Source organism: Oryx dammah, unplaced genomic scaffold (genome assembly GCF_014754425.2).
Source record: "Oryx dammah isolate SB20612 unplaced genomic scaffold, SCBI_Odam_1.1 HiC_scaffold_17, whole genome shotgun sequence".
NCBI lineage: Eukaryota > Metazoa > Chordata > Mammalia > Artiodactyla > Bovidae > Oryx > Oryx dammah.
Genome location: NW_024070201.1, coordinates 13,890,961 through 13,913,473, shown reverse-complemented (window position 1 = coordinate 13,913,473; position 22,513 = coordinate 13,890,961). Strand labels below are relative to the sequence as shown.

General features: G+C 37.7%; 1 protein-coding gene across 2 annotated transcripts in view; it reads right to left on the bottom strand.

Moving 5' to 3' along the window:
- MTMR2 (myotubularin related protein 2) overlaps nucleotides 1-22,513 on the bottom strand; it is a 111,984-nt gene that overhangs the window by 28,973 nt on the left and 60,498 nt on the right. For both annotated transcript variants that reach the window (XM_040257887.1, XM_040257888.1), the window contains 5 exons: nucleotides 16,000-16,075; nucleotides 8,948-9,042; nucleotides 8,681-8,791; nucleotides 4,778-4,879; nucleotides 3,631-3,714 (listed from right to left, as the gene is read on the bottom strand). In XM_040257887.1, the coding sequence (XP_040113821.1) occupies nucleotides 3,631-3,714; nucleotides 4,778-4,879; nucleotides 8,681-8,791; nucleotides 8,948-9,042; nucleotides 16,000-16,075 (468 nt within the window). The remainder of the gene's footprint in view (nucleotides 1-3,630; nucleotides 3,715-4,777; nucleotides 4,880-8,680; nucleotides 8,792-8,947; nucleotides 9,043-15,999; nucleotides 16,076-22,513) is intronic.

Below are 22,513 nucleotides of genomic sequence, written 5' to 3'. Positions count from 1 at the left end.
AGTGGGTTGTACACTTTAAAGTAGAAAATCTTATGGTATGTGAATGATATCTCACTTTCAAAGAAAAAAAGAATAGAGTGGCCCATGATTCTGAGACGGTATAATCTCCAAAATGTATTAAATGAAAATGAAATATACAGTGTGCAGAGAATGCTATTATCTGCTTTAAAAATAATAATAATGTACATCATGGCATCCTGTCCCATCACTTCATGGGAAATAGATGGGGAAACAGTGGAAACAGTGTCAGACTTTATTTTGGGGGGCTCCAAAATCACTGCAGATGGTGACTGCAGCCATGAAATTAAAAGATGCTTACTCCTTGGAAGAAAAGTTATGACCAACCTAGACAGCATATTGAAAAGCGGAGACATTACTTTGCCAACAAAGGTCTGTCTAGTCAAGACTATGGTTTTTTCCGTGGTCATGTATGGATGCGAGAGTTGGACTGTGAAGAAAGCTAAGTGCCGAAGAATTGATGCTTTTGAACTATGGTGTTGGAGAAGACTCTTGGGAGGCCCTTGGACTGCAAGGAGATCCAACCAGTCCATTCTAAAGGAGATCAGCCCTGGGTGTTCTTTGGAAGGAATGATGCTGAAGCTGGAACTCCAGTACTTTGGCCACCTCATGTGAAGAGTTGACTCATTGGAAAAGACTGTGATGCTGGGAGGGATTGGAGACAGGAGGAGAAGGGGACGACAGAGGATGAGATGGCTGGATGGCATCACCAACTCTATGGACTTGAGTCTGAGTGAACTCCGGGAATTGGTGATGGACAGGGAGGCCTGGCATGCTGCAATTCATGGGGTCGCAAAGAGTTGGACACGACTGAGCAACTGAACTGAACTGAACACACATTTACAGGCTATGTAGCATAAAATCTCTGAAAGGATATACAAGTGGTGAGTAAAATTATTTCCTAAAGGGAGAAGAGCTGGGACAGCTGGGAAAAATGCTGGCCGAGAAGGAAAACCTTCAAGTATATCCTTTCATATCTTTTGAATTTTATACAGTGAATTACTGAATTCAACTTTTAATTTATAAGAAAGACAAAGGAATACTCTGATGCTCTATCTTTAGTCTCAACATTTATGTTAAAGTTCAAGTTCTTTATATATTTTGGATATTAAGACCCTTATCAGATACATGGTTTGCAAAAATTTTCTCCAGTTCCATAGAGTGCCATGTATAAGGCTATTAATATCCAAAATATATAAAGAACTTAAAAATGACAAAAATCCGATTAAAAATGAGAAAAGGATTTGAATAAACATTTTTCCAAAGACATACAAACGGCCAGAAGACACATGAAACAACGCTGAACATCACTAATGTAAGGGAAATGCAAATCAAAACTACGAGATATTGCCTCAAACCTGTTAGAATCGTAATCATAAAAGAAAAAAAAATCACAAGTGTTGGCAAGGATGTGCAGAAAAAGGAACCCTTGTGCACTGTTGCTGGGAATGCAAATGGTGCAGTCACTATGGGAAACAGTATGGCAGGTCTTCAAAAAATTGAAAATAGAACTACTATATGATCCAGCAACTCCATTTTGAAAACATTAACTCAGAAAGATATATGCTTTCCCTGTCACCGCGGCATTGTTTACAATAGCCAACATAGGGACACAATGTTAAGTGCCCACTGATGAATGAATGAATGAATGAAGGAAGGAAGGAATGAAGGAATGAAGAAAATGTAATATATATACATAATAACATACGGGGGCTTCCCAGGCAGCTCAGTGGTAAAGAATCCACCTACCAATGCAGGAGACACAGGTTTGCCCCTGGGTCGGAAGGTCCCCTGGAGGAGGAAATGGCAACCCACTCCTATATTCCTATCTGAAAAATCCCATGGACAGAGGAGCCTGGTAGGCTACAGTCCATGGGGTTTCAAGGAGTAGTGCACATCTGAGCAATTGAGCACACACCAAGCTGAGTGCCGAAGAACTGATGCTTTTGAACTGTGGTGTTGGAGAAGACTCTTGAGAGTCCCTACAAGGACTACAAGGAGATCCAACCAATGCATCCTGAAGGAGATCAGCCCTGGGATTTCTTTGGAAGGAATGATGCTGAAGCTGAAACTCCAGTACTTTGGCCACCTCATGCAAAGAGTTGACTCATTGGAAAAGACTCTGGTGCTGGGAGGGGTTGGGGGCAGGAGGAGAAGGGGACGACAGAGGATGAGATGGCTAGATGGCATCACTGACTCGATGGATATGAGTCTGAGTGAATTCCGGGAGTTGGTGATGGACAGGGAGGCGTGGCGTGCTGTGATTCATGGGGTCACAAAGAGTCAGACACGGCTGAGCGACTGAACTGAACTGAAACACACACATATATATACATATATATAGTAAGATAGAGAAATCACTCCCTCTCTAAATGGAATTATATTGCTGTCCAGTCACTAAGTCATGGCCAGCTGAGACCCCATGGACTATAGCACAGCAGGCTCCTCTGTCCTTCACTACCTCCTGGAGTTAGGTCAAATTCATGTCCATTGAGTCAGTGATACTATCTAACCATCTCATCCTCTGCTGCCCCTTCTCCTTTGCCTTCAGTCTTCTCAGCATCAGGGTCTTTTTCAATGAGTTGGCTCTTGAATGGAATTTTATTCAGCCATGAAAAAGAGCTTGTCACTCTGTGACAACATGGATGGAACTTGAGGACATAAGTTAAGTGAAATAAAACAGAGAAAGCAAGTATTGTACAATGATCTCACTTACATGTGGAATTAAAAGACAACAATGACCAAAAAAACCCAAACTCATATATAAAGGGAACCAACTCATGGTTGATTATTGGAAGTAGGGGGTCAGGAGTGGGCAGAAATGGTAAAGGAAGTCATAAGGTACAAATTTCCAGTTAAAAAGTAATGTAGTTACAGGGATAATCTAAGGCATGGTAACCATAATTAATACTGTAGTGCATATTTGAAAGTTGCAAAGAGAATAATCTTGAAAGATCGCATCACAAGAAAACAAATTCTGTAACTGTGTATGGTGACACAGTTGAGCTGTTAACAAGTACTGTGGTAATCATTTCACAATACATATAAATATTAAATCATCATGTGATATACCTGAAACTAATATAATGTTGTATGTCAATTATACTTCAATGAAAACAAGGAAAGAAACAGAAAAAAGAGATTATTTTCATTTTCTTTGGTAATAAACTACACCAAGTAGTGTCCTCTCCAATAGACTTTAACGTAGTTAACCCAAAGACAAAGTGCCTAACTCTCCAGCAAAAAGTCAATAAATTAATGGATTTTTAATCTTTTAAAGTCAAAGACCCTAAAGCACCTGTATAGAGTCCAATGCTCTATTCTGACTACTGTATTTTCTAATCTCATAATTCTCTTTTCTGAATGTGTGTATCTGTTTATTTACTCTTTTTTAAATTGGAGTAGAGCTGATTTACAATATTGAATTAGTTTCAGATGAACCACAAAGTGATTCAGCTATGCATATTTTTAAATTTTTTTCCATTATGGGTTATTACTTACAACAACAAAAAACCACATAACTATATAAAGCTGTTTGTTCACTTCTATGCATGAAAGTTTTGTTGTATTAAAGAATATAGAATATCAAAAAAAATTTTTTTAAGTACTTACCTGCCTTCTATACTCCAAAAGAGAGTCATATAGCTTCCACCCATTTTCAGGGAATACTTCTTTATACTCAAAAGCAAAAAGAGACTACAAAAAGTAAACAGAGTTAACAGCTAAAAAAGACCTTTAAGAAGGTAATGAATCAGAAATGCACCTCTATCATACCCCAAGTTTTCACTGACTTATCTGAAAGGATATTTTGTACTGGTATCCTTTTTTTTAAATTGTTGTTTTAAGTGTTTGTTTTGTAATCTTGAAAGTTTGTGTTTTTTTTATCTTTCAAACACAGAAAAGCACAAAGGCCTGCCACCAAGATTTATCAAATGCTAACATATTACCATAATTCCTTCAGATATCTTTAGTAGCTATTTTAGGTTTACTTCTAAATAATGAAAGACATTACATAAAAAAAACAACTTCTGATCTAATTAATTAATTAGACACCACAGATGTCAGCAATTAAGCAGCTTTACAGATTATGCAACATATTATAAAACATACTGAAAAAACTTATTTGGGGGCATGCAATCTGTGTATCAAAAATGAAAATTTATCATTAATATGGACAGAATGGCAGGAACAACTATGATGAAAAGCATTTAAACTTGAGTCAGAAAACCAAAACCGATTCTAAATTTTACTCTTTACTAACTGTGCCACTGAGTTAACTGCTTACCTGCTTCTGGTTTCAACTTTAAAATATGGATAAACAATATTTACCACCATAGGGCTACTTTGGATGTTAGATTATATAAAATAAATGAGTAAACCTAACACTGTTAATAGCACGCAAAAGAAACTCAGTTCTAAGTATATCTTTCCTCCTAATATTGCTAGACTTAACTCTCAGCTCTCAATTAAAAAGGAGATTTCACATACAGCTTTTTCGTCATGGAAACATCCTGGATATAAAGATCACATAATTAAACAATGTCAATCTGCAGGAATAAACCTCAGAAATTAGTCCAGTTTCCTCATTTTATACCTTTAAAAAGACTGGTCCCATAGATTATATTAAACCTAAACTACACATCTGGTTAAAAGGCAAAGTGAGATTGCAAACACCAAGATTCTAGATAGCCTAGACAAGTTTCTTTACACTACACCAATAATTATAATAGATTTTTCAAAGATAGATGAAATCTCTTACCAGGTTATTAGAGACAGGAAATGCATATTTCATTAGATTTTCAAATATTGATCTTCTTGTCCGCCCCTCAGGTTTATGAGCAAATCGTAAATTCCGAATATCCTAGAAAAGAGTCAGGATTCAAGTCACCTATCACTGTTTGCTAACTTTTTATTTAATGAATAAATAAGCCAACTTGGAACTATCTGTGAATGAGGGATACAAAAATATATCAGACAACAGCTCCTGGAGGAAGGGAAGTTACAATGCCTTATTAAGAGAAATAAAATAAACACAGGATACACGGTGGGATTCAGAGAACTGAAAACTCCCTTCTGTTTATAAATTCAAGTTGGGCCACTGAAGGAGGCAGCACCTGATGTAGGCACAGGAGATTAGAGACGTTACATCTGAAATCACAGTATTACACGAGTCATACACACACTGTCAACAGTATGTCCTTCCCCGTTAAAGGCCATTTTCTGTTATGAATTTCCCCACCAAAAATCTAATTAGCTATTGTTACATATTTCATAAAGTCTTCACTCCAATTAAGCTTGGTGATCATTTTCCTATTTATAATTCCTTCTCAGGACTCACTTCCATTGGATCTTTAATTCATAAGTCTCTGGCTAATAGACTGATAAAACCGAAACTCTGCCTAAAGGTCTTCCTCCTTTCCAGGTCCCAGGCTCTTCAATCATCTACTAGCAAAAATTCTGAATAGTTTGGTTGATATCATCCAGGCTCTATATTCAGATATAATACCAAAGTTCCCTTCCCTTATTTGTTTTCAAGTGGGTTTCTATACTCAGACTGAATGTAGATACCCACATTCCAATTTAGTGAGATTTTAGCAGCACGAAAAAAAATTGGGATTAAGAATAATTTCAAGACTATTCATTTTGTTTTCATCTAGAAAGAATTCCAAATAGCTTCATTAAACTGCATCCCGTAAAAATGAGCACAGGAACTACAATGCACTTACAGACATGAACAAGTAGAACATTACAAATCTGATCCAAAATTAGAAAGCCACCTTCTCAAACAGATGTGTGAGAACCTAAGCTTTTTGTCTTTCCTTAGTGAATATTTTTACAACAAATAGATATTCATAATCATTCTGTTAAACACAGAGTTTTCCAAAAGTACTGTAGCAGTGTCCCTACAAACGTTTGAGTTTACTCATAATGGTCTTGCTTTATGGGAAGTTATATTTAAAATGATCAAAATTTCCCAACCACCCTCTTCCATGGCCTCCTATATCCATTCTATGCTGTATTTACTCCTACACCACAGAAAAGCAATCAGGAGACAATGTGCCTGTCACTTGGTTGACAGCTCAGTTCAGTCGCTCAGTTGTGTCCGACTCTTTGCGACCCCATGAAGCACAGCACACCAGGCCTCCCTGTCCATCACCAACTCCCGGAGTTCACTCAGACTCACATCCATCGAGTCAGTGATGCCATCCAGCCATCTCATCCTCTGTCATCCCCTTCTCCTCCTGCCCCAAATCCCTCCCAGCATCAGAGTCTTTTCCAATGAGTCCACTTTTCGCATGAGGTGGCCAAAGTACTGGAGTTTCAGCTTCAGCATCATTCCCTCCAAAGAAATCCCAGGGCTGATCTCCTTCAGAATGGACTGGTTGGATCTCCTTGCAGTCCAAGGGACTCTCAAGAGTCTTCTCCAACACCACACTTCAAAAGCATCAATTCTTCGGTGCTCAGCCTTCTTCACAGTCCAACTCTCACATCCATACATGACCACTGGAAAAACCACAGCCTTGACTAGACGGACCTTAGTCAGCAAAGTAATGTCTCTGCTTTTGAATATGCTATCTAGGTTGGTCATAACTTTCCTTCCAAGGAGTAAGCGTCTTTTAATTTCATGGCTGCAGTCACCATCTGCAGTGATTTTGGAGCCCCCCAAAATAAAGTCTGACACTGTTTCCACTGTTTCCCCATCTATTTCCCATGAAGTGATGGGACCGGATGCCATGATCTTCGTTTTCTGAATGTTGAGCTTTAAGTCAACTTTTTCACTCTCCACTTTCACTTTCATCAAGAGGCTTCTTAGTTCCTCTTCACTTTCTGCCATAAGGGTGGTGTCATCTGCATATCTGAGGTTATTGATATTTCTCCCGGCAATCTTGATTCCAGCTTGTGTTTCTTCCAGTCCAGCGTTTCTCATGATGTACGCTGCATAGAAGTTAAATAAGCAGGGTGACAATATACAGCCTTGACGTACTCCTTTTCCTATTTGGAACCAGTCTGTTGTTCCACGTCCAGTTCTAACTGTTGCTTCCTGACCTGCATACAGATTTCTCAAGAGGCAGGTTAGGTGGTCTGGTATTCCCATCTCTTTCAGAATTTTCCACAGTTTATTGTGATCCACACAGTCAAAGGCTTTGGCATAGTCAATAAAGCAGAAATAGATGTTTTTCTGGAACTCTCTTGCTTTTTCAATGATCCAGCAGATGTTGGCAATTTGATCTCTGGTTCCTCTGCCTTTTCTAAAACCAGCTTGAACATCAGGAGGTTCACAGTTCATATATTGCTGAAGCCTGGATTGGAGAATTTTGAGCATTACTTTACTAGCATGTGAGATGAGTGCAATTGTGCGGTAGTTTGAGCACTCTTTGGCATTGCCTTTCTTTGCGATTGGAATGAACACTGACCTTTTCCAGTCCTGTGGCCACTGCTGAGTTTTCCAAATTTGCTGGCATATTGAGTGCAGCACTTTCACAGCATCATCTTTCAGGATTTGAAATAGCTCAGCAGGAATTCCATCACCTCCACTAGCTTTGTTCGTAGTGATGCGTTCTAAGGCCCACTTGACTTCACATTCCAGGATGTCTGGCTCTAGATGAGTGATCACACCATCGTGATTATCCAGGTCGTGAAGATCTTTTTTGTACAGTTCTTCTGTGTATTCTTGCCACCTCTTCTGAATATCTTCTGCTTCTGTTACGTCCATACCATTTCTGTATTACGCTCTTAAAGGCCTTCCAATGATAATGCAAAAGCATATAAGTAATTACTAAGGCATTAGTTTCAATAAGAGATTGATAAAACTTCTAAAATTGTCATAAGAAAGGATCTTTAAAGTTATGAATGTAGTGTTGTATCCTGCTGGAAGACATGTTTCTCCTTCTTGAGAACCTTCTGACTAATCCTGTTATTTGAAAATGTACATTATGGGAGTGGGTCTGGTAAGATCTTTCTATTGTTAGTTCTAATTCCATTATCTTAAAATGTAAACCAAGGGAGTGGGTCTGATAAGACCTTTACAACCTTGAGACATTCTTCTGATTTACTGTTAACAGCCAACTAAAAAGGTATATAGCTCCCTTTCCTAAGACTAGCAAGGGGGCACTCTCTGTCCCTCTTCTGATGTCTATGTCAGAAGCTTTCTCTGTCCCTTTTTATGCTTTAATAAAACTCTGCTACACAGAAGCTCTTCAGTGATCAAGCCTGGTCCCTGGTCTCAAAGAAAAATCTTCACAGATCACAAATCTAACATTGTTCACTGTAAGCAATAAGTATCAATGCATTTATAGAATGAGTTAGATAATGAAATACAGAAGGTCTACCAAACGAAGTCTTCCCCACTACTGTTTCAGAAGCAGAAAAATTATGAAAACTAAAAATAGGTAAGAGGTAAATACATCATAATCAGTTCTGTCACTACAAAGTACTACGAGTCTTAACTGCTCAGAGCCTTACGTTTCTAATTTTTAAATTAAATTCACAACAGATCACCTTTTTATTACTCCTAAATGTTGTTTTATCCTACTAGAATGATGCTTCTTGCATGAAATCCATTTGATATTTTGGAAACCAATTTCTAAACACTGCCTCTATTTAACAGAAAGTTTTCCAAACAAAAAAAAAGAAAAAACTGCATACATATTACAACATTTACCTTGCACACAGTTTCCAGTCCATAAGAATTTTCACCACGACTAGAAGCACCACCAATTTTTTCTACTCTGCTTATAACACCAAGAGAAGCATCTAAAACAAATGGGGGATCCTAAAAGAAGGGGAAAAAAACACATTAAAACCGAGCAATTAATACTGTATAATTATAGCTGAGAAAAATAATTATTTAACTAAAAATGATTAAAGATGAACAAACAACACACAGATGTACACACACACAAAAAAAATCTAATCCAGCAAGTCTTACCCGTTCCATGCTTTTGAAATATAACCTGTAATTCGTAACAGTCAGAGTTCCTCGTACAGCACCAGTGAATGGACATATATAAGTTACATCTTTGGCTGAAAAGAAAAAAAGCCCACAATTTACTCTCTATTGTACACTATTAAAAACTGCACTCTGATCTTTCACAAATAAAATGTAACAGCATTCTGACCACTAGTTTAAATTATGCTTGAAAATCACAGAATCAGTGATTCCAAGAGACCTCGGGAACTAAATCCGAGCTTCCAACCATGCACTACAATCTGGGGAGGGAAAGCAGAGTAAGTGGGAAGGACTAAAGAAACAGAGGGACATCCTTTACTCTGGACAGACACAGGGAAACAAAGGCAGACACCCTCCCTGATGGACAGAACAGGCATGGCAGTTGGAGCAGTGAGTGGAGAGGGGTGGTGATGGTGGGAACAGCCATCAACGTTTCAAGTCACTATCCCCCCATCATCTAATCACAGCTCCTAGATCTTCTTCCCTAGTCTACTGGTTTTCTTCTGACCGTAGTCTAGTTTGTCAACATTCCTCTGAACATACAATACCTAAAACATAACACCAGTAACTCCTGATCTGATTATCTTTATGGGGAAAATACTGTAGAGAAAAGAAATTGTATATGAACTATGATTTCTTAGAAAAATATACTAGCATAGTAAGAGGGTATTATGTACCTGATTAAGAAACAGATATCAAACTTTGTAGAGAAATAATCACATTGTTAAATTAAATGTTAAATGAGGAATCTATACAGTATTATTTCTTTTTAAAACATGCATTAATTAAGCAGGATAACTTGACTACCACTAGCTCAAAGTATGGAGAAGGCGCTGTCACCCCACTCCAGTACTCTTGCCTGGAAAATCCCATAGACAGAGGAGCCTGGAAGGCTGCAGTTCATGGGGTCGCTGAGGGTCAGACACAACTGAGTGACTTCACTTTCACTTTCATATACTGGAGAAGGAAATGGCAACCCACTCCAGTGTTCTTGCTTGGAGAATCCCAGGGACAAGGAAGCCTAGTGGGCTGCAGTCTCTGGGGTCGCACAGAGTCGGGCACGACTGAAGAGACTTAGCAGCAGCAGCAGCAGCTCAAAGTAATACTTAATATGGTAGCGTTCATATGCCCAATACAAAGGTTTTTCTATTTTAAAATATTCACAAATCCCTGTTATGTCATCATTGCAGCAAATCAGCAGATAAAGGAATATCTTCATTGTTCCAAGAAACTGAGGCACAATTAGAAGCAAAAAACTTCTAAGAACCTTTCAAGGGGCTTCTGGGAAAACTCAGGAACATGAAATATGCTTAATAAGGCATGCAACTTCCTGAGTTTGCTTTCTATTCCTCATTGTGAAGGACTGACTGCTTAGTATGGAATTTGAAATGAGACTGATCTTCTAACATACATTTCTAACCTTCAAAATGGCTCCTTTGGGAATATACAAGTATGAGTTACATTTTTTTAATCACTGTTTCCAATGCATTTCCAATGTTTCATTTAGAGGGAAGATATTAAAATTAAATAAACCCATCATTAAAGAAAGATACATAAACTTGACTTGCATACAATTTCTTGCCCTTATGAATTTTTACCTCAATTGGGAAAGCTTTACTTAGTGTTACTAAAAACATTCCTGGATTCTTTCCAGAGCCAATTTTCTTCACTCACACAAGAAAATCAATCTTATTATTCTGTACTCTTCTACAGGATATGTCCCTCTTAGTCCCAGTCCAAAGTTTTTGCTACAACTTCCTCTTTATTATAAAACCATGAAATACTGTGCTTCAAAAATTAAAAGTACTCTACTAAACACAAGAGCTTATAGCTATGTTACCATTATCATCATTAGGCTCTGCTTTGCTCTGTCCCTTTTATCTTTTTCCTCAGGCTGATAGCAACTAGGTCACTCTGAAGAGAGAATTTATGCCTAGCAGGGCTTGTATGAATTAGAAGAAAGACTGTGACTAGGAACCTTATCAGAGCAAATGACAATAAAACCACCACTGACAGAATTTATAAAGTACTTTTCACCTGAGTATCTGCCTTAACCTTCAAAATCACCTTTAAACATTAAGACCTCTAACTATCTACAATTTTCAGATGAGAACACCAGGGTTCACAGAAGTAAAACAAATCGCCTAATGCTTCAGAACCAGTAACTGCTAAGATTAGGACTTGAGTGCAGTTTCCATGACTGTGAACTCAAACCTCCTTCCAGAGCATCATGCAAATGGCTTCGCTGGTGGCTCAGATGGTCAACAATCTGCCTGTAACACAGGAGACCCTGGGTTCACTTCCTGGGTCTCCTGTATCAGGAAGATTCCCTTCCCCTGAAGAAGAGAATGCAATCCATTCCACTATTCTTGCCTGGAAAATTTCATGGACAGAGGATCTTAGCGGGTTACAGTCCATTGGGCCACCAAGAGTTGGACACAATTGAGTGACTAACTCAACTGTGTCGCTTTTAAGCTACTTTTAAGCCACTCAGGTAACATGGTCTGTCTTCTGTGTTAAAGGGTGAAATACTGCAGTTGGGGCCATCACTACTGCTGATGTGCCCGGGCCAATACCTTTCAACTATTGCTGCTACTGTTAAAGCATTCTGTTGATGTCTCTAACACCACTGTGACTTTTAAAAAAATGTCTAAACTGCAAATTTACATTAGGCCAACTAGGAACGTTAGTTGGTCTAATGTAAATGAATTTTTTATATGAACTAATTTTCTATATGAATTAATACACTCAAGGGTACTCTATCTAGCCTCATGCTTCCCTGGCGGCTCAGACAGTGAAGCATCTGTCTGCAATGTGGGAGACTCAGGTTCGATCTCTGGGTTGGGAAGATCCCCTGAAGAAGGAAATGGCAGCCCACTCCAGTAATCTTGCCTGGAAAATCCCATGGGCGCAGGAGCCAGGTAGGCTACAGTCCATGGGGTTGCAAAGAGTCGGACATGACTGAGCGACTTCACTTTCACTTTTCACACTTTATATTACATTTAATTTTTTGAATAATCAAGTCTATCTGATGATTTGAATCAGAGTATTTATTTAATATATTAGGTATTTCTCTAAATTTTGCAATACTAATACTGCCAGATGCTGAAAGAGCTTAGATTTACTGATCTTCTCAAATTTTCCCTAAACTCACAAAGAATCCATAATAGTTTCTACAGGGTAGACGAATATGACTTTGAGAATACGTATCTGGAAGGGTGAAAAGTACATGCACATGAATATAACGTACGCAATCTGTGCAGAGAAGCACAAAAACACACTCTACGCAATATGAAGGAGGAAAGTGCACTAAGCTATGGGATCAGAGAAGGTTCAAGGAACACAGGCATGAGAGCTGTGCCCCAATGGTTAGTACCCTTTAGATGGGTAGAGATGCTAATACAGCATTCAGTAAAGAGAAGAAAATAAAACACAGACGTGGGAAAGTAAAGCAATTATTTGGACAAAGTATACAATCTGGATTGCTCTAATTTATACTGTATCACATTCTCTTCATTCCTTCTTAATTTCCTCCTCATTGGCTCTTCTTCTACCATATAATTGTAAAATGCCTACCAAAGCTATGTTCTTGGCCCTGTTTTTAATCCATACACTCTGAGTTATTTTCATACTTTCATTTTCAACCAATATCCATATTCCGATGATTCCAAAATATGACTTCGAACCTGATCTCTCTCCTAAACTCCTAAAAGTTTCTCATAGGTACCTGAAATTCAACATAAATACTGTGCCAAGGGCTCATGAAAATTGAGAGAAAAAGATAACACTCAATAAATTTTTGGAGCTTGCTCCTCTGGATCTGGTAACTGATTGAATGTCAGAGCTCAGAAAAAAAGAGCAGCTGAAGATGACTCCCAGATTTCTGCCTTGAGTGAATGGACAACCAGTGTTAATGTTAACTGATGGAAAGAAGAAAAGGAATAAATTTAGAAATAAAGGTGATGACTACAGGCTTGGACATGTTGGGTATAAGGGTATCTATAGAATACCCATGGCCATGTGTCTAAGATGCCGGCATCATTTATCTGTATTAGGACAGAGGTTCACATTAACAGCAACAAATTCTGGAGTCATCAGTAAATACATGGTAGGTAAAGCTACTAACTTAGATATCATCAACCAAAATGAACAAATGAGAGAGGAACAGGAAATAAGCCAAGGATGAAGTCCTAAATGGAGTGCTGCTATCTAAAAAAGAAGCTAACAAAAGAGACTGAGTGATAACGTGAAACTCTTTTATAAGGTCATTTATCACAGTGGAAATAGCATATGCTTTTAGGCTCAGAAGAGGGAAAAAAACTGTCACAGTGCTAGATATAACTTTACTAGCCAGGCAGTCTTCCTATGCCTTAGTTTCTTCATCTGCAAAATGCGATCAGCATCTTTCTCAGAAGGTCATTGTGAGGGTGATTAAATCAGACGGGAAGCACTCAGTAATGGTAATTATCATTATTATATAGTATCAAGTAGTAATAATACATAACACCTTACTGAGTAAGTAGCTCAGGAGAACTTAGGATACCTGAAGGGAGTAGGGGGGACAAAAGGAATGGGCAAGTATTCACCCAAGAGTTACAAGTAACAAGAGAGAAACGCTGAACATGAAGGAACGAAATGAGCCACAGGCAACCACAACACAGAGGACAGGTCCCCTTTGGCCTGCTGGTTTTTACACAAGTAAATGACCCTTGGCTTAAGACTTCCCCAGTGGCTCAGACGGAAAAGAATCTGCCCGTACTGCAGGAGGTGAAAGAGATGTGGGTTCAATGCCCGGGTCAGGAAGATCCCCTGGAGAAGGGAGTGGCAACCCACTCCAGTATTCTTGTCTGGAGAGTCCCATGGACAGAGTAGCCTGTGGGCTACAGTCCATAGGGTTGCAAAGAGTCGGACACAACTGAACGACTATCACTTTCAAGTTCTTTTTAAAATTATGATTGATGATAAAATGAAAGGTGACTAAGAAATCATTTACGGTATTCACCTACACATTACTTTATTTCTCAAAAGCTATGAGTATTTTAACAGCTGTATAATATTCCATTGTGTACGTATGTGTGTGTGTATATGTGTGTATGCTGCTGCTAAGTCGCTTCAGTCGTGTCGGACTCTGTGCAACCCCATAGATGGCAGCCCACCAGGCTCTGCCATCCCTGGGATTCTCCAGGCAAGGACACTGGAGTGGGTTGCCATTTCCTTCTCCAATATGTGTGTATACCACATCTTTTTCTCAATCATCTTACACTATTTCTTTAGAGTTCTTTTGTGAATACAAGCATACAACCCTTTCATTTTTTAAATGACATGGACATGTACTTGCTGTACTATACAGTTAAGTTACAGGTATATTTTAAAGGCAGTATTCCGCTCATTGTTATTATAAAATAATGGTTATATCCCGTGTTGTACAATACATCCTTGTAGCGTATTTTATACCCAATAGCATGTATGTCTTAATCTCCTGCCCCTACACTGCCCCTCCCTCTTTCCTCTCCCTACTGGTAACCACTGGTTTGCTCTCTGTACTTGTGATGAGTCTACTTCTTTTGTTGTTATATTCACTAGTTTGCTCTACTTTTTAGATCCCACATATAAATGATATCATACAGTACTTGTCTCTTTCTAACTGACTTCATCTAGCAGAATGACCTCTAAGTTCATCCACGTTGCTATAAATGGCAAAATTTCATCCTTTTTTATGGCTGAGTTGTATTCCATGTCATACACACACAAACACTCCCATATATACACACAAACACTCCACATCTTCTTTATCTAATCATCTACTGACGAACACTTAGTTCACTTCCATATCTTGGCAACTGTAAATAATGCTATGAACACTGGGGTGTGTGTATCTTTCTTAATTAAGGCTTTTCTCCCCCCAGATATACACCCAGGAGTGGAACTGCTGGATCATATGGTTAGTCTGTATATATTTCATCTTCTTTATCCATTCTTCTGTTAATGAATACCTAAAAAGGAATGAAATCTTGCCATTTTTGAGAATATGAACAGACCTGGAGGATATTATATTTAATATGTCATATAGAAAGACAAACACCATATATTTCCACTTATATGTAGAATCAAAAAACAAAAGAAAGGAATAAATATAACAAAATAGAACAGACTCAGATACAGAGAACAAAGTAGGGGTTATTAGGGGGTAGAGGGGTGGGGAAAGGAGCAAAACAGGTAACGGGGATTAAGAAGTACAAACCGCCAGTTGCAAAATAAACAACTTACAAGGATGTAATATGCAGCACAAGGAATATAGTCAAAATTTTATAATAACTATGTATGCTGTTTAATCTTCAAAAATATCAAATTACTATGCTGAACACCTAAACTAATACTGTAAGTCAACTATACTTTGATAAATGAATATCTTAAAAATACAAAAGCTATGGGTATTTTGTATACTATCACACAAATATAACAAAGTTAAAGCATAAGGACAAAAAAATAGCTTCAAAGTGTGTTTCCAGTCCATACAGTAAGTTAATACTTAGTTACTTAGGTTGGATAAAGAAAGGCACTGACATGCAAAGGACTCACTTTGCAATGTAGATGAAATCTATTTATCCAAAAATTGACAAATTTATTCAGAGAAGGAAAAATAAAGAAAAAGAGAATGTGTTTCAAGAAAAATTACTTGTACAAAGTGACAATTCAATTTTTTATCTATTCAACCCGCTATCTAACTGCACTAATTCAAAATAATAAAATTTACTGTGATGGAATTCCACAACAGTTTTTAAAATAAGTCACCTTCTTTCAAACCAGAAAAGCAGCAAAATATAACTCAATGGCATGTTTCCATTAGTCAAAATCCAAACACAGTCAATAGGTCTAGATTGAGAGCACACTGAAGGCTGGGAAGGCTGTCAGGAACGAGTCTGTCAAATAGGAGGTGTCTGCACAGTGAGCCTGTTCTTTGTACACTGGAAACACTGAATAGTCTGTACAGTCACAGAGGAGGAAATTCAACAAAAAATACCATTACAGACCCATGTCTTTAATATTTTCTCCTGGAAGCAAGGGCGGTTCTTCCATTTCTGCTAATTTGTTAGACTCCCTCAGGACCTGGATTGGAAAAGAGAAGAGAGGGCAAGAAAAGAAACAATTTTTTATTCAAAAGGCTAATTTTTAACTTAAATTTCAACTGAGTATGCTTGGTCTTATTTAAAGTAATAGCGTTATATCACATATACTATTATATGTGATTATAAAGACTGTAATGTTGGCATGTGTAACACATGAAGCTGCTATTTTTCTACAAAACATTTACCGAGTGCCTACTTTGTAGAAGGTGCTACACAAAACACTACATTTTTTATTGACTCCTACAATGGCCCTATAAGGGAAGGTGTCATTATCCTCATTTCCTAGATAAGGAAAAAGAGGCCAGAAGCAACAATCATCTTATAAAAAATCCTATAGCTAAAAAGCATCAGAACCTAGATTTGAATTATAGTTTTGGTGGACTACAAAGCTCATTTTCTTTCCCTTCAGCCATATCCAAGTGCCTTACTGCATTAAGACTTACATAAAATCAAACTTTTATGTAGATTTAATGTTTAGAGGATCTGGAAATGATGTTGATAAAGAGTCTTGTTGAAAAAGAGATATTTAATAAAATAAAGATCAACAACACTTACTGAGGAGTTACCTTATGAAGGGTGTTACACTGGATTCCAAGAATGTAAAGATACAGAATCATGGTTTTCTAATGGACTTACAACCCACAGAACACATGCGAGCACACACCAGTGTGTGCATGTGCACCTGCACCTGTTTTATGCCAAGTATACCCCACGACTTCCAATAGCCTGAACTTTCACCTCTCACTGCCAAACAATAACCTTCACTGTCTCCAATTCTTTACCTTCCATCAGTTCCTCAACCTTCTGCAACCTGGCTTTGCCACCTAACCCAACTTTTTGCAGGGAACCTGCTTTCTCCCCAATAGAAAGTGAAAGTGAAATCAGTCAGTTCTGCCTGACTCTTCGTGACCTTGTGGACTGTAGCCCACCAGGCGCCTCCATCCATGGGATTTTCCAGGCAAGAGGACTGGAGTGGGTTGCCATTTCCTTCTCCAGGGGACCTTCCCAACCCAGGGATCGAACCCGGGTCTCTGGCATTGCAGGCAGACGCTTTACCGTCTGAGCCACCAGGAAAGCCCTCCCCAAAAATCTCCTCATTATTAAAGACAATGGATATTTCTCAGTCTTTATTTCTATTTCCTAGCTACATCTGATACTACCCACACTTACCTGCTCCTTGAGAGCACACTCTCCTGGCTAACACTTCCTTCTCTGGCCACTCTTTTTCAATGACCTTTCTATTCCCTTTTCTTAACCTTACTTATTCCTCAGAGGTTTGTCCCATTTCTCATCTTACTCACTTCCTGTTGATTTCATACCTTACCTATGACCTTACCTCATTTCAATCTATATCGTTAGCCAATATTTTTCTTGGACTCCAGTTCCATACATCCAATTGCTTAATGTCCCTCTCCCTCTATATGTTCCACAGATACTTTGAAGTCAAGAGATCTCAAATCGATCTGTGTTCCATACTGAGCAAGAGGCACTACTAGCCATTTGATTGTCAAAGTCAATTTTGTAGGAGGTGGGCGAGCAGTGGTCTCTATGAGCAGACTCAGACGTTCTACTTCAACCCTGATTTGTTTCATTAGACTGAGAACCAAAACAACTAGAAAAAAGATTCTCAATTTTTTTTTGTTATATAGCATTTGACTTTTATTTCCTTCCATCCAAAAAGTAGACTGACAGTCCTCAAAAGAAGGTAAAAAGGAAGAAAACACAAGGTACTACAACTGCCTTAAAGGTCACCTTCCACAGGCCATCGAAACTAGGTCAGAGGTCTGCAGGCAGGAGCCCCTCTCCTCCCTACCAGACTGTGGAAGAGACACCGTAGTGCACACATTTTTGAATTCCCAACAAAAATAAAATACGAGGCACACACATAATTTTTAACTATCTTTTAACAGTAAAAAAGTAAAAAGAAAGTCAAAATTGGTTTTAATAATATATTTTACTTAATCCAACAACTCAAAAACAGTCATTTCAAGATATAATAAGTATTTTTAAGTAAAAGATACTTTATATTCTTTTACTCATACTAAGCCTTCTACATCCAGAGTATGTTTTATACTTCTAGCACATTTCAATCAGACCAGCCACATTTCCGGTGCTCAACAGCCATCAGTCTAGTGGTGCCTGAATTGAGCAGCACTAATCCAATGACTCTAATTCTTACTGAAAATCAAGTCATTCCCAGGTTTAAGTTGTGCACTTAGGGAGGATGAGACAAAGGGTTAAACATTACTGCTACAGCCCAACACTCATCAAGGTTAATAAAGGAAGAACTACAAAGAACAAATTACTTCTGTTTAATACATCTGCAAGCTGAACAAATTCACTTTTGAAAATTTAATCATTTATTTCATAAAGCAATACCTAAAGAACTAAAATATATATATATATTTTTAACATTACACATTCTAGAACTCAAAAAAGGTCACATTTTTATGGTATCTCATTGCTAGTTCCTGATATAATCTTTTATGTAGTCATAAAAGAAATGTAAGCAAAAAGGAAGAGAGATAAGGAGGGAAGGAGGAGAGAGGGTGGGCCTATGAAGATACAGAAAATCAGGATGAAAACTTGCACAATGCAAATATATACAGACTTCTTGGTTTCAAATTCTAACTGTGCTACATGCTATGTAGGTACTCTTTTCTTTTATCTTTTGCGACTGGTTTATTTAACTTAGCATAATGTCTTCAAGTTTCATTCAGGTTGTAGCATATGTACTCTTAGACAAGGTGTTCAATTTCTTTATGCCTCATTTCCCCCACCTATAAAATGGTCATAATCACAGTACTCCACAAAAGGGTTGTTATAAATTAAATGAGTTAATACACAAAGTATTTATATTAGAGTTGACACAAAAATGTACTTAACAAGTATTTTCCATCAATAACAACAGCAAAATATTTAGACTAACAAGACTGCCAGAATCTGGTAAGAATTTCTACCAATTATGAAAACAAAAGATATAAATAATAACACACAGTATACTGAAAAAATCAGACACATGTGAAAGATCATATAAAGGGAAGATACTTTATTCTGTGCCCACTGTCTACCATTTGATTTGGAAATTCAATGTTCGTGTCACAAAGCTGGACACTGGTTCTCCACCGCACAGATTTACTTCTCATAGTTGTTAGTGTTGTTCCCCATGATCTCCTCTCTTTCTATATTTCTGCATTCAGTAGGAAGCTACAATCCCCGGAAACTATGTGCACTGCAGACAGGCGTGGAGACAGAGGCAGTTCTGGCAGAGGCATGGGTGCGTGATGAGATATAATCTTCATAAGTAAAGCTTTGCAAAGTGAGAAAAGACACAGAGAAATGCATGTCAGTAGTACATGTCAAGAACTGTAGGCTCTCTCATACTCTCTGACTAGAACGTCAGAAAGCAAGACAATGAAGAGAAGCAAGATGGACAGCATTGTTTGGAAAATCTGCACCAGATGACAGACTTTTAATAACAGGTATACACTGGAGGTTTTACATGAACAACTCACTTAGAGCTCAAGATACTGGCATAAAAAGAAACTCAAACAACTGAACAAGGCAGGCCAAGGACAATCCAGACACTTTGTTTACTGGCAAACACTGACTCTGAACAAATCTATCTGTAACAAAACCAAAGGAAAAAAAGGGGGGAGGGGGAGCCTAGAAAAAAAGATTATTTGACAAGAAGTATCAGCTTGAAGCTCAAAAAAAAAACCCAGCAGTTTTCTGAAAATAATTTCTATAAACATTAATAGAAACAATCTGTAAGCTATTTGCATACCTAAAAGTAAATGAGCCATACCCCCCAGGAAACAGGAACAGAAAGGTGAGACAGAAACTAAGAGAAATGGGTAAAATAAGGAACTGCTTACAAAAAATTTTAATGTAATAGCAGAAATAAAACCTGTGCTGGTATTAATAAAGAATTAAATGAATTATTCAGAAAGCAGCACTTATGTAGAGGGCAAACATGGAAAGTCCTCTTAAGAATTTGTAGAGAAGAACAGACATAAAAATCATGAGGGAAGATGATAACCAATAAAATAATTCTATTCCCTAAAGGAAAAAATTAAAACTGGTTAGAAGTAATAATCCAACATGTAACTGAAGAACATGTTTTTGAAATTGAATAAAGAGAGTCGAACATGACTGAAGCGACTTAGCAGCAGCAACAGCAGCAGCATTCTATGTTTGCTGATCAGACTAGTTTACCGTGTTCCAAATTAAAAAAAATCAATGAAGAGAGCCATATATGAGCACATCTTAGCAAAACTTTTTGAACTGTAATGAAAAGACAAACTATGGCTACATAGACAAAAAAATTTTTAAGGAGAGTTTACATACAAAAGCAAAACCCAGCTATCTTCAGGTTTCTCTGTAAAACTGTATCCCAGAAAACAATAAGAAAATGTTATTGGATTCTTAAAGGAAAAGTCTGTGATCACTCTAATACGGAAGTCATTCTCAGATATGCCAAGTCAACAAAAATATAGTGCATGTGTCCTGCTTTTGAAAAAAAGAAAAATAAATTACTTGAGGCAGTAATTAAGCTGAAAAGGGGGAATGAAAATTAAAATATATATAATAAATTTGTGGTATCCAGCAAAGACAAGTTTTACATCCTAACTACCCTGCAGTCAAAACACACACACACACACACACACAAAACAAAAACCAAAAAACATTTACTGCCACCATATAAGTCTTAGTTTCATCATTTATATTATTAAGGTAATATTATATCCACCTTACTAGTTTGTGAATATGAAATGAGATCACTGCATCATAAAGGGACTTGCAAAGTGCTATTAAAATGTAAGAAACACTTATTCACTTAACAGAAGCATCAGCATAAATTGGCACTGTCTCTTGTCACAATGGCTTATTCACATGGTGCTTTATTCCTCTGCTCTAAAATACACAAGGATTAATATTTGAGATAGGATGTCATAATGGGAACCATATATTTAACTCTTGAACTATTAAACTCCTAGACTTAGCTACAGAATAGCAAGCAACTTACTGTTCTAAAGAAAGCAGCAAGAGGAATGATGTTAGCATCATGGTAGCATAAGACATCTCTTGTTTTTGTTGCCCTTTAACATCTAAAATTTGGCATCTAACAATGAACAAAACTGCCTCATGGGAGCTATGGAACCCAGCATCATACGCTGAAGGACCTAGAAGGAGCCCCATCCACCTGCGCAATGCGTAACAAGCAGAAAGAAGCTGGTACAGGATGTGGAGCCAGCAGGAGCCTGTGAACCGACTCTAACCCCTCTTAACTGCAGTACCTGGACAACACGGGACTTGGGCAGATACCCACATATGAGAACGCCTTTATGGAAGTTCAGGTTTCTAAAGAAGTTCTAGCACTCCCATCAGAACAACAAGAAAAACACAAGTTTGGACATTAGAGTGGGTAGGAAGACCTTTGCCAGTATCACCCTTCCCAAGAACATAAACCAGACCAACAAAAAGTATCTCTCAGCTAGTAAAGGTTAGAGGAGGTTAACTGTTACTTCAAGTGCCAAAACAGCAGTGTAAAATGACAAGGGACATGAAGAATAAGGGAAACCTGACACTCCAAAAGATCATAATCATCCTCCAGCAACTTACGGCAAAGATACAGAGAAAAGTGATTGATCCCATAAAGAATTCAAAATAGCCATCTGAGGAAACTCAATGAGTTACAAGAAAATAAAGACAATGTTACAAAACCTGAAAAACAATACATGATCAAAAGGAGAAATAAACAGAGACAAATCATTAAAAGAACTAAACATAGATTCTGGAGCTAAAGAATTCAAGGAACGAAATGAAGAATGTAAGAGAAAGCATCAACAGCAGAAGAGAACAGGCAGAAGACAGAATCCATGGTTAGAGGACAGAACTTTGAAATAACTCTGTCAGAGAGAACAAAGAAAAAGGAATGAAAAAGAATAAAAAGGAACTACATGATCTATAGGACACCATCAAGAATAAACAGCAGAATCATTAGAGTTCCAGAAGGAGAACAGAAAGGAAAGGGGTAATAAAGCTCATTTAAAAAAATAATAGCTGAGAATTTCCCAAACCTGGAGAGAAGGCTGCACATCCAAGTTCATGAAGCTAACAGATTCCCCCCATTAACTCTAAGACACATTATAATGAAACTTGCAAAAACCAAAGACAAACAGAAAATCCTAACACCAGTAAGATACACTGTAACCATCAGGCCATCAGTGGATCTCCAAGCAGAAACCTTACAGGTGAAGAGAGTGGAATGAATGATATTTCACATTTCTTTTAGTCAAAGAAAGAAACTACCAGCTAAGAATACTCTATCCAACAAAGGTATCCTTCAGAAATGAAGAAGAAATAAAAACTTTCTCAGATGAATAAAAGTTAGGTCTGTCACACAAAACCATCA